Below are 17123 nucleotides of genomic sequence, written 5' to 3'. Positions count from 1 at the left end.
ATAGCCGCGAGCAATGATACATGATTGAGATAATGCTGTACTTTTTGTGATTGCGTATGAGTCAGATTGATACGACAAACATCAGACATAATTTCCACCTGCAAGGAACGGCTGCAAGGAACTGGATGGTAATTAATCTTTCATGGTTTTGTTCCAATGGCATTTGGTCTAGCCGCTTGGTCCGTCGATCGGCTCCATTTAATGCATTCCTAATGTGTCTCACCATGATGAACAGAGCATGATAGCCAGTAATTCTTTCAAGATACAGAAACATCAAAACCTTGAGGACAGTAACTTTACATTTCCTGTCGCGAACATCCTCTGAATGCACGTAATTCAGATAAGGCCGAGGCCTAGCTGGAGATCTTGCCCGCGCTCAGGTCGGGTGCGGGGAGGAGGACCACTCCTAGACGGGCACTTACAGGGATCAAGGCAAGGTCATGGTCACACCAGGAACAGAAGAGCCATGAGCAGATCGATTCAGGCTCGATGAATGCATTTGATTGATTGGCAGTCAGGTCTTGGAGCGGTTGCTCCTCAACAACCCCCACCTGCCCTTGTAAACAGCAACAATACAAAACACCTCAGAAGGTAATAGGCACTAGTCTAGCTGTTGCTCCTTCTTAGCTTTAGCTTGTGCCTGCTTGTTTTGGCTGCATGTTGTTTCTTTCCCTTGCGTAGGCGGGGATTGGCTGCGCTGTGCGACAGCATATTTCGTTTCTTTTCTCAAATTCGGCTGGTTCAGGCTCGAGCTCCCTTCACATCATCATCTCCCTTTTTATTTCTCCCTTTTTTTCTTACCTTCTACTTATTCTCATCACCTGAGACAGACGCTACCACGAGCCCGGTTCGACACCAGACGACTCTTTTTCCAGTGGTGGGGTTGCTACTAATTAGCGACACCGCCAAATCTACGATATCCCACTCTAAATTGTTTCGAAGCGACTACACGCGCTGCTCTGACCTGAGGAAGCTTGGAGCATCTATCGACGACCTATACGATTTGATCCTTCGACCAAAGAACGAAAATACGGGGCGCGACTCGAAGCACAAGCTGCTGAAGCACAAGCTCCTACGGAAATACAATGGCGGACCGTGAACATGACGTTGAGGAGGGCAATGAAGCTCTAGACCCGGAGCTTCTCTACTCCAAGGAGTACTGCATTGGTCAGTCCTGTCGTGGGAGATTTGGGTATGGATATTAACATTGCGTAGGTGGTGGTAGTTTCGGAAAGGTTTACAAAGGGTACGACGATAACTTGCGCCACTGCCAAGGACATGGCTAACACGATACAGAGTCGATAAACGAACGGGCCAGTCTGTTGCAATCAAAGTCATTGACATTGAAAGCGCTGAAGATGAGGTTGAAGATATTATACAGGAAATTGCTATCCTGTCAGAGCTACAATCCCCCTATGTCACCAAGTATTATGGATCTTACGCGAAAGGTGCAGAGCTATGGATTGTCATGGAGTTTTGCTCAGGTGGAAGTTGCGCCGACCTAATGAAGCCAGGATTGATCAGCGAGGATTACATCGCTATCATTGTGCGGGAGTTGCTTATGGGACTGGACTATCTTCATACAGACAAGAAGCTACATCGAGATGTCAAAGGTAAGAATGTTGCTCAACTCTCAAAACACCACTAACGCTTGTAGCTGCCAATGTGCTTCTTAGCAGCAATGGCCAAGTTAAACTTGCCGATTTTGGTGTCTCGGGTCAACTCTCAGCAACAATGACCAAGAAGAATACTTTTGTCGGAACTCCTTTTTGGATGGCCCCAGAAGTCATTAAGCAATCTGGGTACGATCACAAGGCCGATATTTGGTCTCTTGGTATCACAGCTCTCGAATTAGCGAATGGAGAACCCCCATATGCCGATATTCACCCTATGAAAGTTCTGTTCCTCATCCCCAAGAACCCTCCACCAAGACTTGAAGGCAACTTCACCAAAGCCTTCAAGGACTTTGTTGAATTATGTCTACAGAGGGATCCCAAGGATAGACCAACAGCCAAGGATATGCTGCGCCACCCGTTTATTAGACGGGCGAAGCGGACAACTTATCTTACTGAGCTCATTGAAAGACACCAACGATGGGCAGCCACACACAAGGGAGAGGATGATGATAACTGGGGTTCTGACAACATTGGTCGTCCTCCACAAGAACGTGAGCGAGTTGATGAGGACATGTGGGACTTTGGTACTGTCAGACTTGTTGGTGACCGTGGAGGTATCTTCAACCGACCGGGCTTGAATGCATTGGACGAGAATGCGACAAATGCTCGTGCTTCACGACCTCTGGAAAGTGAAAAAGATTATGGCGAGCAGCGACGGGAGACCAGTCCGATGAAGCGAGACTATGGACTCCAACCGCTTGAGACTGTAAAGGCACCCAACTCAAGACAGTCGAGCCCACAACGAAAGGCTGTTCCTCAGACACAATATCATCCACCGGGCCTTGCACCACCACCAGGATTCGGATCACCAGGACTCTCGCCTCCACCAGGACTCCCGTCTCCAGGACTCTCATCACCACCGGGATTTTCATCACCTACGAGAGCATTGCCGCAGACCCCGATGAAAGCAGCTACTAGAGATAGTGCAGACACCCCTAGGCCATTGCGACCAGTACATACAGCACCTGTGCCCGAGTCTCCAGAGTACGATCGCGAGCTTCAAGACCAACTGCAGCGAGAAGTTGGCATGCTCAACTTGGGTTATGAACCAAAGACTGAGACTCAGCCGCAACCACAGCGATCTCTACCACCTGCTCCACCAGCACATCAAGCACGGCCAACAACTACCAAGCAAATGAGTCTACCAGAGATCCCTGCATACAGACCTAACCAGGCTGTTTCGCAGCAAAGGATGCCGTCGTTACAGCACGCCCCCACACCTCAGGTTATTGTGCCGGTGCCTGGAGGAGCTCAAGGTCCTCGACCTCTTCCGACAAAGGCATCTTCACCTAGCCCATCCGAGTTTACTGGCCCCTCGGCTTTTCCTACGCCTGCGCCAGCTAATCCCAACGGTGAATTGGATGCGCTTAACGATGTCATCTTTCCTGCATTGGAAGAAGCGCTTAAGCGGCGACAGATCAATCTTCAGCATATGTATAAGCCTGGACAGACCCCAGCTCAGATGTCACCTCAACAGCAGAGGGCAGAGGCTTCGCATGAGAAATTGAGGAAGCTAGTCTACAAACTTGCACATGTCTGCAAAGAGATTGATCATTATGACAAGGCCGAGCCTGTTGGTATGGGTAGAGAGGTTGGCAGTTTCTTGGAAGGACTTCTTGAGGAGATCCTTGTACGAGTTGAGCCTTTAGACGAGGATGAAGATGTGCAGGGTTAGTACCTGTGTTGAGCGGGCATGGTGTTTGGAGTTCGGTTTGACATTGTACATGTTATGAGTATTATGAGCCCTGGCGGGTAGATGATAAAGGATCAAGGATTAGTAGTCTGGATGAACGTACAAAGGATATATGGCATGCTACGAATAGGAATAGCGTGCAGTGAATATGATGGGATATGAACATGTTTCGTGACGTATCAAGTAAGCATGTCTACAGTAGCCATTGGCATATTCCTGTGCACTATGTGTTATGTCTCAATCGATACATCCTGAGCTTATCACCATCGAGTGTTGGTTGCTGCTTTCAGTTCGGAGCCTATTGTAAGTTTCGTAAGTACGAAGTCCGAGTAACAACCCAATGCTTGCAACCTGACACTTGCCAAGATTTTCTTGACCCGCTGTAAAAGCTCCACATGGGGAATAGAGCTCGTTATGTCATGGTATCATGATACGTCTGTAGTGGACTTGAACAGCATTTCTGTGAGTATTGAAAGATATAGAGGTCAAGATAGGAGCGAGCCAGATAAAATGCATATAAATATACCCTCATTGACTCGAAATGGTGTCTATTGTTCATGCTCGACATTCGTGACGTCGTTTGCGTCCATAGCTCAGTCGGCCAGACTAAACCCAACAGAGCCACTGGAGCACTAAAATCTAGCGACCGAGCCGGCGTAACTCCCCACAAGCTACCGCTTGAGGACTAAGGCTCCGGGCTTTGGTGTCCACTGACAGCTCGGAACAATCGCGTTTTCCGATCGGCGGCCGAAAGAAAAAAATATCAAGCTCGGCCAATGCGACACCAATTCAGGCAGTTCCAGGGCATATTAGCTATTTTTTTCTTGGATTTGGGGGAGCCTGGGCTGGGAACGGGACTGGGCAACGAATAGAGGGCCATGCGCGATTTGCTTTCTTTCTTTCCTTCCCGTCGATGACTTCTAAACTTTACTCTTGAAAACATTCTTCCCCTCTATTCTCCTCGTGTGGCAGACAGCTTTTATCCTCTCCTCTCTACCTTTCTAAGATACCCCCCACCTAGTCATCATGTTGTCTCGAGGATCTCTTCGTTCGGCTCAGGTATGTTACTTTGTTCTGTGTCATGATGAGCTTTTTGGTGTTGTTGTACATTTGGAGGAATGCCCGCATTGGTGACGGCATGCATCATGATTGCGACGTAGCAAGTGAGGGATTGAATTGCATAAGGACAATGATTGCAACAACCCAAATGGCTCACTGATACAAACTTCAACACCAATTGACATCGCTAACTTTTCCAGCTGCTGCGCGGCGTCGCCAAACAACCCATCACCCGATCCTTCGCCACCGTCCAGTCCGACATCTTCAAGCCTGCCAAGTTCGGCGGCAAGTACACTGTCACCCTCATCCCCGGTGATGGTATCGGTACCGAGGTCGCCGAGTCTGTCAAGACCGTCTTCAAGGCCGACAACGTCCCCGTTGAGTGGGAGCAGATCGAGGTTTCCGGTCTTGAGGGTTCCGGCCGCACTGAGGATGCTTTCCGCGAGTCTGTCGCTTCTCTCAAGCGCAACAAGCTCGGTCTCAAGGGTATCCTTCACACCCCCATCAGCCGATCCGGCCACCAGAGCTTCAACGTCGCCATGCGACAGGAGCTTGACATCTATGCTTCCATCAGCTTGATCAAGAACATCCCCGGCTACGAGACCCGCCACAAGGACGTCGACCTGTGCATCATCCGAGAGAACACCGAGGGTGAGTACTCTGGTCTCGAGCACCAGAGCGTCGAGGGTGTCGTCGAGTCCCTCAAGATCATCACCCGCGCCAAGTCTGAGCGTATCGCCAAGTTCGCCTTCTCTTTCGCCCTCGCCAACGGTCGATCCAAGGTTACTTGCATCCACAAGGCCAACATCATGAAGCTTGCCGATGGTCTTTTCCGCAGCACCTTCCACCAGGTCGCCAAGGACTACCCCACTCTCGAGACCAACGACATGATTGTCGACAACGCCTCCATGCAGGCTGTCTCTCGTCCTCAGCAGTTTGACGTTATGGTCATGCCTAACCTTTACGGTGGTATCCTGTCCAACATTGGTGCCGCCCTTGTTGGTGGTCCCGGTATTGTTCCTGGTTGCAACATGGGCCGTGAGGTCGCTGTTTTCGAGCCTGGTTGCCGTCACGTCGGTCTTGACATCAAGGGCAAGGACCAAGCTAACCCCACTGCTATGCTTCTGTCCGGTAGCATGCTGCTGCGACACCTTGGTCTCGATGAGCATGCTAACCGCATCTCCAAGGCCACCTACGCCGTTATCGCCGAGGGGTAAGTCACAATCCTAGAATTGAAATCGAATTAGATCACTAACAACCTCACAGCAAGGTCCGCACTCCCGATATGGGCGGCAAGTCCACCACCCACGAGTTCACCCGTGCCATCCTCGACAAGCTCGAGACCGTTTAAATGAAGCATCTTTTGTGATATCCCCACCAAAACAAAACCATGCGTTGATTTTATTTTCGTTTGTCTTGTCCCACGGGGACAATTTGGACAATATACGCACATCACTCACACCCCCCACCATTACCTCGATCGAATATATACCTATGACGAGAGGAGTCTGCGGATTTAGGCGTTACGAGAGAGGCGGCGACGAAAAAAGCAGAGGAAGATATAGCAAAGTGAAGGAGATTGTACGTGTAACATGAACTTGAGCAGTCTTGAATATATTGTAAAGTCCAATTTTTGTGTCACATGTGATGTTCTGTTGGCTCTGTGTACTGTTTGTTTTTAGAATGATCTTTAATTCGTATCGTATTCCCAGTCCCATATCAGCGCAAAGATGCTCGAATTGATGGATTGCGCGCATTTGTCGGATCTTGGCGAGCGCTTTCATCGTGGAGACCGAGCTGTTACAACCTCGGTTGGAGCTGCACCGAAGAGTGGTCTAGTCAATTGACGAATAGGCGTTGAGTGTCAGAAGAAGTAACCAGCGAGAGTACAAGAGACGAAATAAGTTGGTCCTTTCATGTAAGTTAAGATCAGCACAAGACGTTGGTAGCAGAAAGACGAGGCAAGTTCCTGTTGCTATTGTTGAGTGTAGGTAAATTGATTACAACAAGTGATTGTAACAATCGATTTGGACTAGTGAGCATTTATTGAGACTGTTCCTTATGCTATCCCCATTCAACGTCTCAGTCCCTAGTTCTTCATGGGGCCTTGATTAGCCTGCCCCCAACCTGAGCACATAGAGCCTATCCGACATAAGGGCGGAGGCTCTCCAGAGTCTCAAAGTCCTTCTTGATGGGGGCCTTTCGACCCGCATGCTCTGCAACTACAGCTACACCTAAGATAAGTAAGTATTTGCTCAGTAAAGCAACAAGATGGAGTATATACCTTCCAGAACTGAGATGAGATGCTTCTCAGCGCTCTTCTGCAGAGCGTTAATCGCCTCTCTTTCCACATGCATTGAGCGAAAGGTGGTGGGGTTCTGCTCTTTGACGATCTTCATGCAAAGAAGGGTAAACCGGTCCGAATGGTAGCTAAATCGCTTGGTCGACAGACGAGCTCTCGCAGAGCCCTCGTCCCATCTCTCTAGAAAGGTGTTAGATATGGATCAAAGTAGGTCTAGGAAACTTACACTGGGTGGCTCTATGCCAAGGAGCCCTCTGTCCTCACGCCATTCGGTTGACACCCTTCTCTCTTGCGATCAGGATCTTGCCAGGAGTCTTTGTAGCGGTAGACTTCGCTGGGACAGTCTTCTTGGGAGCCATTGTAGCTGAATGAAGCTCGAATGAAAGCAGTATCGCGACAGAGTTGAATTGTTGAGGAGTCAAGTGTGATAGAGTGAAGAAGCAAAGACTAAAAGCGAGACAGCAATACCGTAGACTGTAGTATCATTTCATATCCTCACTGATTGAGGAAGTGGTGTTGTAGGAGTCAAGACGTTACTGTAGAGTCAAGGTTCAGAGGAACGAATTTATAGATGGAGGAAAGGAGCTGCAGGATAGAGACTAACAGAGAGTAAGAGGTCAAGCTGTGGTGGTCATTTATATCTCTGCTATTCCAAGGAGTACTATTATGAGACTCTGAATCACCGCCACAATTGAGCCGATCAGACTGTCGCATTCTGCCGATCTTGCCCTTTTAAAGTACTAGCGCTAGATATTCTAGGCTTACCACTTATACGCTCTGCAGAACTATAAACTGTCTCCTCTGCCTCTACTCCTTTCTATAGAGCTTCCTAATATCCTTCGTACAGTGAGAGCCAGGCCTTATAAACTTGTCTGTCTTGTTCTTACATACGACTGCTGATCGCTTTGCTGAGTTCTTTACTTCTTGTTGACTCTCTTGCACCTATCCTCAAGTCTTCACTACTCAACAGTAACTCTCTTCCCTTCCATCTTCAACCTCTCACACGTCCATTTTCTTACTTATTCGTTCCCTCTACTGAATTTCCAAAGTCTCCAATGATTGGAAGAGCCCATGGTAAGTCTTCTACCTCCAGACGAGCCTCGACTTGCCTTGATTGATGAGACTCTCAACTTCTACCCCGAGGAGTCTGGAAAACTGCCTCCCGAACAAGAGGTGCGATAATTGAACCTCTTCATCGGCGTTGAGAGTACCAGACTCTACGCGATACATCTTCTGAGTATCCTTCCTCATATCGTGTTGTGCATCTTCTTTGGTATGCCTTTGCAAATGCCGCCGGATATCTTGATGGAGAGGCTTTTCGAAGAACCAGCGACTGAGACGTTTAAGGGGGATAGTATAGAAAGCGCCAATAAAAAGACAAAAGACCAAGAAAAGACTAAAAAAAAGCCATCATCCTCTGGTGTGTGCTTGGGGCATTTCTTTTCTGTGTGTGTAGATTCGAACTTGGGACTCTGCACTCTGTATGAGCGAAGGCTCCCAGAATCAGGAGTAAATCTACACATCGATTAAAGTGTATCGCTACTTCGCTGACGATTGCGCTCGACGAGATTAGGTTTAGATGCAGGTTGCTAATCGGTGTGCAGAGTAGATGCTTAAAGTTTGTGTCTGTCATACGCTCGTCGCCTTAGGCTTCTGATACTCCAATGCCATATTGTTTATCCAGGCAGGTTCAACTTGTGATTGCAAGGCCTCTTGCTCATGTCTCTAAATCCTACTCCTACCCAAGAAGAACAAGACATTAAATAGGGGTAGTAGAGAGAACGTCGAAAAAGGAAGCTGAATAGTCTCAAGTAACAAGAATGCTAACTAGTCTAATATGCATAGATTCAAACACGACGTTCCCTACAAGCGAAGGCCCCTTGTCAGGATTAAATCTCACAAGTGATTTCAGTGTGTAGCTACGTCGCTGAAGATCATACATGTTATTTTAGTATTCCAGGGGGGCACGGAAGTGATCGTTTTTGTAATTTCCGGCGTTCGAACACGAGCAAAAAGGAGAGTGGCGCAGTGGGTGATAGAAGTTTTAGGTTCGCAATTTCAAAGAGTTCCCTAGGTTCTAGGACGGATTCCACTGTACCACTCTCCTCGAGGGTATACTAAGTTGTTACAGTATATAAAGGGTAGACAGAGGCGAGGTTAGGTTTGGATGAAGGCTGCTGATAGGTGTGTAGAGGAGGTGCCTGAAGTCTATCCCTTCTCGTCTGCTGATGCCTCGTGGATGACATCTTGTTTACTTAAGCAGGTCGAATCCTCAAGTGTCTTTGTTTGTATGAGTTCAACTTGTGATTGCAAAGATTCTTTTCTCATGTCTCTAAATCCTTCCTCTATCCAGGAACGCCTTTGGTACATCAACATACCGACTTCTCAAATACTCGCCAATGCCCTTCCCTAATCCATCAATCCTATCGGAGGAGGCAATGCCACCATTCAAGTTATCCAAAACTCGGCTACACACAAATTAGCATGACCACTTTTACAGAGAAACTTGACTTACAAATGCACAGCGTTGATACCAGCAAACTCAACACGTTCAACACGTCGATCAGGATTCATCTTGAACCAATCATCCCCAAATAACTGCTTCAGCTTAGAAACAGTCAAAAGATTTCTCAACCAAGCATATTCATCGTCGTGTCGAACGAAAAAGCCAACGTTGGAGTTATCACCCTTGTCGCCGGATCTTGCGTGCACGATACTGCCCAGTGGTGCATACTCGGTCGGACCAAAGGTGAGCATGTCGACAGGTCCATGAGTTTCTGTGCTTGGTCGTACGATGGGGTATTTAGCTGTTTGTGTAGGAGGGGCGATGGGATATGTTTCTCCTGTACTCATCACAGCACGGTGCTCGATCGCTGAGACAGGCATTAGAGCAGGAAACATCTCCATAAAAGGCTTGGGAACCATGGTTCTGAAATCCAAGTTCATGTGATACCCGGGATAGCTTTGCATGCGAAGAGCATAAATAGGAACCTTGAACTTAGACGCATCGATATCCTCCTTCTTTCGCGCCTGAGCGAAAACACGGAGTGACACAGTACCTGCTTGTTGAGAAGTCGGGTTCTCAGCAGGTGTACCGTACAACTCAATGCTAAGTCGACTAAACTTGGAATCCTTGAACATATGCGCCAATTGATTCTTCATCATGGTTGCTTTCTCAGCGACGTCGAGACCGTTGATGTAAAAGGTTGCTTCTGCTTGGAATCCTCCTTTTGCAGCAACCATGACCTTTGCTGTTGGTGGAGGGGGAAGACCCTTGACGCAAGATACAGAGACTCTATTCTCTGACTCTTGCTCGACGCGAACGGACGAAAGATCAGCTACAACGTCAGGGTTCAAGTAGAGATGGCCCTGAAGTTCGTAGAGAAGCTGTGCCGTAACAGTTTCTTTCGTAACACGTCCACCACCTTCACCCGTTCTCCCAATAACACACCGTCCCTTCAAATTAATCTCAGCAATAGGAAAAGCAATGTCTACCAGCTCAGGTAAAAAATCTTTGAAACCAGAGAAATTCGCACCGACGACATAAGGACCGCACTCAATGAGATGAGCGCCGAGTAAAGAACCGGCAAGTTCTTCGTATTGATCTTCTCGCCAGCCGTGATACCATGCCGCGGATCCCATGACGGGAGAAGCATCTGTACAGCGGCCGCAGATGACGATTTTTGCGCCAGATCGTAAGGCTTGGACGATGCCCCAGCATCCGATGTATGCAGTTGCACAACATGGTTCAAAACCCCAATCTTCGAGGGTTTGTTCTGGGTGATCTAGATGTGTGACTCTCACATCACCTTTCATGACCGTCTCCGAGACATCATCGCCCAGCACTTTGGCAACAACCACATCCCCATACCCGCGCTCCTCACAAAGCCTTTTCACTTTCTCATAAAGCGCATCAGTGTTCAGCGCACCAGCATTTGTGACCACGCGAATATCACGCTGCATGATATCATCAAGACACTCGTCAAGCTGTTCATAGAATCCATTTTCATAGCCGAGGTTGGGATCGACTTCTTGCTTTGTGATTGCGTTCCAGGCGATGTTCATCTCGGAAAGCCAGTCGCCTGTTATAACATTGACGTTGCCTGTGCGGACCATGCGGGACATTGCATGGGGATGGTCGCCTGTTGCGCCGGAGACGTTTCCTATGCGGATTGGTGGTCTGTCTAACATGGCGGCGGTTGGTACTGGAGTGTAAGGTGAGGTGTACGAATGAAGTTGAAATGGTCAGAGTGAGAATGAGTGAGGGGTTGTTAAGAGAGACAAGTTGTAGTTGTGATAAACACTTTCACCCTGTCGATCTTACCCCGAGATATTATCTTCTGAGTATGGATACTCTGTAATACCCGATAATTCACAAATACAATGTTGTACTCATGAGGTTCGGTACAGCATCATGAGAAGTCATGTTTTGTGGATAACGGACTCGGCACCGAGTAACGATCCACTTACACTGGTTGGAGTAATTCGGTCTCGGTGACCGAGTCCATCAACCCCATCTCTTGGCTCGGCCAATTATCCGTCACTAGCTTCGGCGAACTGCAACTGTAGGGTGACAGGGTATCAGAATTGGCCGCCGAAGGCCTAAGAGATGAAATAATATGAACATTTTATGAGAGTTTAGACTTGTGTTTAGGCTACTTTATTTTGGTATCCTAAGCTTTAGATCTTTCTTGATCCCGAGGGTTGGGAACAGATGAGACATGGTTCGCATCTTGTCATGGTCGTATGATCCTGCATATGGAGATGTTTATGGTCGTTTATGAGTGCAGGGCAAGTCGGGACGACACCTTGAGCCTTTGTTGAAGAATAGATCATGGTGACTCTCAATACTTCACATTATATAGCTATGTACCTCGCTCATCATATATACTAATAATACCTCTGCGTCTCATCCAACCCAAAGAACCACTCTTGCGATAACTGAGAAATAGCATCATTATGAAACTCATCCAATCCCAAACTTTGTAAATCCCCAAAACAGTCTCTAAACGTATTATCAACCGCTCCAAACGGCACAGAATCTACCACATTCATCCCAGTCTGGGATGTTGAAGCTTCCACTACATCTGCTACCACCGCATCAGACAGTCTATCAAACAAATCCGAACAATTCCTAGCTAAATCCCATCTTTCGCTCACAGCGACTAATACTTTTGAGCACGCGCGTGTATCATTGACGACTTGGGATATTGTAGGTGTCGTATGTAACCTCGCTCGCTGAGTAGAAGGTTGGAAGTGGTGTCGAAGTGCAAAAATGTAACTCAGTCCAGCCAGGAATACAGAATGCATAGTAATCCACGAATAATTCATCTTTCGCGATCGATGCAAACTAGCATACAGCAAAATCGCCTCCCGCGCTGAATCGTAAATATTCTGCAAAGCAAGACTATTCACACTTGCATCGTTCAAACAAGGCGACGGACGGAAAAGCATGAGCATACCATTATGGTATAGAAGACGATACCACTCTTCGCATCGGAAACTGGAGCCGCTGGCCGGTGAAGCAGCTGTCGCGTCGCTCTTCACCAGAGGAAGATTGCCTGTTTCTGTGTGCCATTCTTGTAACTCCCTCGCCAGCGCAGTACGCATTTCCTCGTAGTTTATACTCGCAAAGGAAACATGTTTTGTACTTCGATGTAACGCATTAATGATCTTTCCGCAGATAAGTCTGTAGCGCACAATATGCACGAAAACAGACGTTGCGGCGCGATACTGCGGTGTACCGTACGGCGCAGACGACAAAGGACTGCTATCGTCTGGAAGTTCTTCCGTGGAACAAGGCGGTAGATCAACGTCTATATCCTCAAGTTGAAGAGCCAAAGGTCTTCCGAGTGCTAAACTGGTAACTCTGTCCAGCGCGACAAGACTCCAGAAACAGCGACGTTTAGTCTCCATTTCTTCTTCATCTTTATCGTGTGTATATGTTGCTGCGCGATGAAGACCCATTTCTAGACAAGTCCTTGCTGCGACACCGATCAGATGCCAGACACTGGTGGTAGTGTTACTCGACGTGGTACCCATCCTGTATTGACAGACGAGCAGCAGTGCTTGTAACCGTTCAATACCATCTCGTGCAAGAACATCAGCTAATCTCGTCATGGCGCGATTATAATGTGTCTCCGCATCGTAAACACCATTCCAGTTGAACTTGTGTACTTGCGCGGTACCTATCGCGAGAGTCATATCCACGAAAAACGCATCAACGGGATCTTTTTCTCGGTCTTCGTACACGGCGTCTAAGGACTTGTAGAGGGATTTGGTGGAGAGGAAGGGATAGCAGAGATGATCATGGCTGCAGTATGCTTTGATGAGTTCTGCTGCGAGGGTTTTGGGCGGCAGGCCTGATCCCGTTTGAGGAGTGAGGGAGATGGATGGTTTCCATGATGAGTTGAGGGATGATGGGGCTTGGGGTCGTGATTGAAGGAGGTTTGCGAGGAGGAGACCGGATGTTGAACCGACGAAGTGATGGCCTCCTCCTGCGATGAGGGACATTTGGATGACTTCTTCAGCGACTTCTCCATCGAGGGGACTTTCACCATTCGTCGTAGCTCTTTCTTGTCGTCCTTCAGAGTCTCTCTGTCTTTCACTCCCTTCTCTCTCATTTCTACCCTCTCTCTCGGCATCTACTGGCCCCTCAGACCTTCTCAACTGAGCATTTAAACTCTCATTATCAGCCTGCAAATCCCTAATCCTCCTCTCCAACTTCTGAACAGTTCTTCGTCTGAGCTGATGTTCACTAACAGCATATTCACAAGCTACATCAGCTCGTTTGCAGGGGCCGCATTGGGGTTGGATTTTGTCGCAGCGGACTTTGCGACGGTGACATCTGTCGCATGCGTTTGAAGGCATTCGGAGGCCGAGGCCGAGAGGATGAAGCAGGAAAAAGATGGAGAATGAATGGTTGAGTCGAGTGGTTTTTGCCCCCGCTTGATGGAGTTATGGGTCTCTGCAGGAGAGACTAAGCTTAATTGTTACTCTAATCCTGACTCGTGGGGTTGCACTGGCACTTCCTTGTCTCTGAAGATATGATGTTTAGGATCTGCATCAATTGTACTATTCTCCTGACAGTAAATCTTTCCTCTAAATCTTAGAGTAGTAAGGTAGAGTAGTCAAATAGTTGTCTAAACTGTTATAAACTACTAATCTACTCTCTCATGTTTATGAACCCGACAGTCAATTCATGACGGCCAATCAGTCTAGATCTAATTCATCCATCTCCCGATCGGTTACATTTATCCTATCCCCAACCACCATCTTCCCATCTCAATGGATCTAGTACTACCACAATGGCGTCTTGGCACTCAACTCGGTCAACGGCTCCGTCGCCGAAACAAGGATATTTCCAATACCACCCACATGGTGATCCCCTCAACCCGTCTGAGCGGCAATATCCCCGGATCTTGGGTCTAGAAATCCGGGGTAGTCTGCGGGGAAACAAAAAAGTTCCCTGAATTGAGATCAAGTCAAATACCGCCGGATCCCCCTGCTTCAATTCTTGCTTTCTCCATCTCTTGCATCTCTCTTCATTCGTTGATTTCATCATGTCGGCTCAAGAGAAGAACAATATCGAGTCCCTCGACGCTGAGAAGCAACACTCGGCTCATCAAGAATTCTCCGCTGAAGTTCTTGACAAGAAGGGCAATGGTGATTACTCTGGTGCTGCAGCGAAGACTGATCCCGAGGAGATCAAGTTGGTGAAGAAGTTGGACAGATGGATCATGGTAAGTCTCCCTTTATTCTCACCTATGTTCAGTCTCTAATGTTTAACAGCCAACCCTCTGGTCAATGTACTGGCTCAACTACCTCGACCGCAACGCCATCACCCTGGCCCGACTAAACGGCTTCGAAGAAGATCTCGGCCTCAAAGGCACAGAATACAGCACATCCGTCTCAATCCTCTTCGTCGGTTACATCCTAGGCCAAATCCCCAGCAACATGATCATCACCCGTGTCCGACCATCCTACTACATGGGCGGTTTCATGATGGCATGGGCAGTCGTCAGTTCCCTCACCGCCGTAGTAAAAGATTACAAAGGCGCCGTTCTCACGCGTTTCTTCCTCGGTGTCGTCGAAGCTCCGTATTATCCTGGTGCGCTGTACATGCTGAGTACATTCTACACGAGAAAGGAACTTGCGACCAGAATTTCGATCCTTTATTCTGGAAATGTTCTTGCTTCTGCTTTTGCGGGACTTATCGCGGCGGGTGTGTTTAAGATGGATGGTATGGCGGGTTTGTCTGGTTGGAGATGGTTGTTTATTCTCCAGGGTGCTGTGACTTTTGCTGTTGCTATTGTAGCTTGCTTTACTCTTCCTGATACGCCGTTGACGACACGATGGCTCACTCCTGAGCAGCGACAACTTGCTCATGATCGTGTTGCGAGAGATACAGTTGGTGAGAAAGGAAACGGTAACCCCTGGAGCGGCCTCCGCGAAGCCATCGTCGACCCGAAAGTTTGGGTATTTATCGTCCTCCAACATCTCCATCTCGCGACAAACGGATTCAAAAATTTCTTTCCAACTATCGTCAACACGCTGGGTTTCAATACGACGATTACTCTGGTGTTGACATGTCCACCATTCCTCATCGCCGGCGCCCTGTCGATTCTCTGGGCCAAGTCTTCAGGTCACTTCAACGAAAGCACATGGCATATTACCATTTCCAAAATCGTTGCTACATTTGGATTCGTCCTTGCCTGTGCTACGATGAATGTTGGTGCGCGATACTTTGCGATGTGTGTTTTCACTATTGGAACTTATGGTGTCAACTCCATCCTCCTCGCTTGGGTTGGAAACACATGCGGTCAAACAAAGGAAAAGAAAGCTTCTGCTCTTGCTCTAGCGAACGTGAGTGCTACGCTGTCACTCATTTGGACTCCTTATCTGTGGCCAAAGTCTGATGCGCCTCGATATATCATGCCTTTGGCCGCGAGTGCAGCGTTCGCCGTGGCGTGTATCGCCGGAGTCTGGATTCTCAAGTGGATGCTTATTAGAGCCAACAGAAAGATCAGACAGTCTGACTCGGAGGCTACTCTATTCTTCGCTTACTAGATACGTATGAGTTGACCGGGTTGGGTGGTAGGATGAACCGAGTTATGAAGTGTCTATCAATTATATCGGATAGCAGTACTAGCCTTTAATATCATAAGAGACGAAATATTTTGATGACTTTAGACCTCCTCAGACCATATCTTAGACTTCTTAACCTAAAACTATACCGCCGCCTGGGTTTAATGGCCTTCACCGTAGTTATCGCGGGAAGCCATTCAACAGCGCCGGTTAACCGTGATCCATGGCAACATTTGATTGTGATTCATGCCGCTATCAAACATACAATCAGTGCATGAACGACAGACACAGCTCCGGTTTATGTTGTGTCATGTCTAGAAACCTGCTGTAATCAAAGTGTCGTTTGCACTTGGTACTCCATTGGCTGTATCTCTTGAACGATGTGCCGATCTTGGGCAATGGAGCGATGCTTTCCAGTGAAAATAGCCAGAAACCGATTGCTTGCTGAGGCGCTTGTTCAAGGCCTTGATCCTCAAGGGGAGGATACTCCATGCCTTCTCTCGTGAATTTCTCCCGCATCATTGACTGGAATCTCTGTTCATTCTCGCGGACCCATTCAGCAGCGGCATCTCGATCATTCGTATATAGACCTTGGTGGACATCGTGACGTGAATCTGTTTCGATGCACATACCAAACTGATAGGCCACCTTGTGGTTATGCTTGATACCCAGGGCTTTGAGTGTCCTGAACCATTCGTGGAAATGCATTCTTGGATCATATGGTCCCGTGAATATTCGCTTCAGATGCTCATCGCCTAGTCGGGGATCGCACGGAAGTCGTTCGAAACCGAATGTATTGCCATAGACAGGACAGCCGTGGTAGGATGGACTTCTTATCGATGAAGTCTTATCGCGGTTGAGCCACCCCATCCGCGATCCCCTTTCCATCACAATAAAGCGCTCAATTCTTAATAAAGTCTCCTTGAACAGGGCCTTGTTCTTCCCACCGAGTCGCCAGGTCTTGTGAAGGAAGAGATCACAGGAAGGCATAGCAAGGTTGACGACACCAACGCGAAGACGGTCGTGGGTCCATACGTCATTGGCAAAGCACTCAAAGTGATGCGTGTTATCGAACTCTAGTGTATCTAATTCGGGACAAATGTAGAGTGTGGTTTTCTTGGATGTGGTCCAGTATTTGCCCCAACTGTACCAACAGGGGAGTTGGACCCGGTAGAAGCTCAGTGCTACACGGCGTGATTCGCTCGTGGTTCGAAATAGCTTGCTAATCTTCCACTGCCGGTAGACCTTGATCTCATACATATCATGAGGACGAGGACGAGGAAGGGTCCTCCAATTCTCCGGTAAG

At 48.0% G+C, this 17123-nt stretch overlaps 7 protein-coding genes across 7 annotated transcripts; 3 read left to right on the top strand and 4 right to left on the bottom strand.

The window, feature by feature from the left end:
• Nucleotides 1-1085: 1085 nt before the first annotated feature.
• FIESC28_04982 (uncharacterized protein) lies at nt 1086-3351 on the top strand (the record flags this gene model as incomplete). Its single annotated transcript, XM_031159129.1, has 4 exons — nt 1086-1167; nt 1216-1246; nt 1297-1613; nt 1658-3351. The coding sequence occupies 4 exons, from the start codon at nt 1086-1088 to the stop codon at nt 3349-3351; spliced, it is 2124 nt and encodes a 707-aa protein (XP_031016894.1).
• Nucleotides 3352-4395: 1044 nt separating this feature from the next.
• On the top strand, nt 4396-5779 carry FIESC28_04981 (uncharacterized protein; the record flags this gene model as incomplete). Its single annotated transcript, XM_031159128.1, has 3 exons — nt 4396-4428; nt 4629-5641; nt 5695-5779. The coding sequence occupies 3 exons, from the start codon at nt 4396-4398 to the stop codon at nt 5777-5779; spliced, it is 1131 nt and encodes a 376-aa protein (XP_031016893.1).
• Nucleotides 5780-6570: 791 nt separating this feature from the next.
• FIESC28_04980 (uncharacterized protein) lies at nt 6571-7089 on the bottom strand (the record flags this gene model as incomplete). The annotated part of the gene is made up of 3 exons (XM_031159127.1): nt 6571-6662; nt 6713-6910; nt 7011-7089. The coding sequence occupies 3 exons, from the start codon at nt 7087-7089 to the stop codon at nt 6571-6573; spliced, it is 369 nt and encodes a 122-aa protein (XP_031016892.1).
• A 1973-nt stretch (nt 7090-9062) lies between these two features.
• Nucleotides 9063-10921, bottom strand: FIESC28_04979 (uncharacterized protein; the record flags this gene model as incomplete). The annotated part of the gene is made up of 2 exons (XM_031159126.1): nt 9063-9198; nt 9246-10921. 2 exons carry the CDS (start codon nt 10919-10921, stop codon nt 9063-9065), a joined length of 1812 nt encoding a protein of 603 aa, XP_031016891.1.
• Nucleotides 10922-12080: 1159 nt separating this feature from the next.
• Nucleotides 12081-13243, bottom strand: FIESC28_04978 (uncharacterized protein; the record flags this gene model as incomplete). Its single annotated transcript, XM_031159125.1, has 2 exons — nt 12081-12124; nt 12193-13243. The coding sequence occupies 2 exons, from the start codon at nt 13241-13243 to the stop codon at nt 12081-12083; spliced, it is 1095 nt and encodes a 364-aa protein (XP_031016890.1).
• A 1049-nt stretch (nt 13244-14292) lies between these two features.
• FIESC28_04977 (uncharacterized protein) lies at nt 14293-15799 on the top strand (the record flags this gene model as incomplete). The annotated part of the gene is made up of 2 exons (XM_031159124.1): nt 14293-14472; nt 14522-15799. The coding sequence occupies 2 exons, from the start codon at nt 14293-14295 to the stop codon at nt 15797-15799; spliced, it is 1458 nt and encodes a 485-aa protein (XP_031016889.1).
• A 285-nt stretch (nt 15800-16084) lies between these two features.
• Nucleotides 16085-17077, bottom strand: FIESC28_04976 (uncharacterized protein; the record flags this gene model as incomplete). The annotated part of the gene is made up of 1 exon (XM_031159123.1): nt 16085-17077. The coding sequence occupies one exon, from the start codon at nt 17075-17077 to the stop codon at nt 16085-16087; it is 993 nt and encodes a 330-aa protein (XP_031016888.1).
• Between the last annotated feature and the right edge of the window lie 46 nt (nt 17078-17123).

This window comes from Fusarium coffeatum, assembly GCF_003316985.1.
Source record: "Fusarium coffeatum strain FIESC_28 chromosome Unknown BRIP53273_contig_107, whole genome shotgun sequence".
NCBI lineage: Eukaryota > Fungi > Ascomycota > Sordariomycetes > Hypocreales > Nectriaceae > Fusarium > Fusarium coffeatum.
This window is presented reverse-complemented; position numbering and strand designations above follow the sequence as displayed.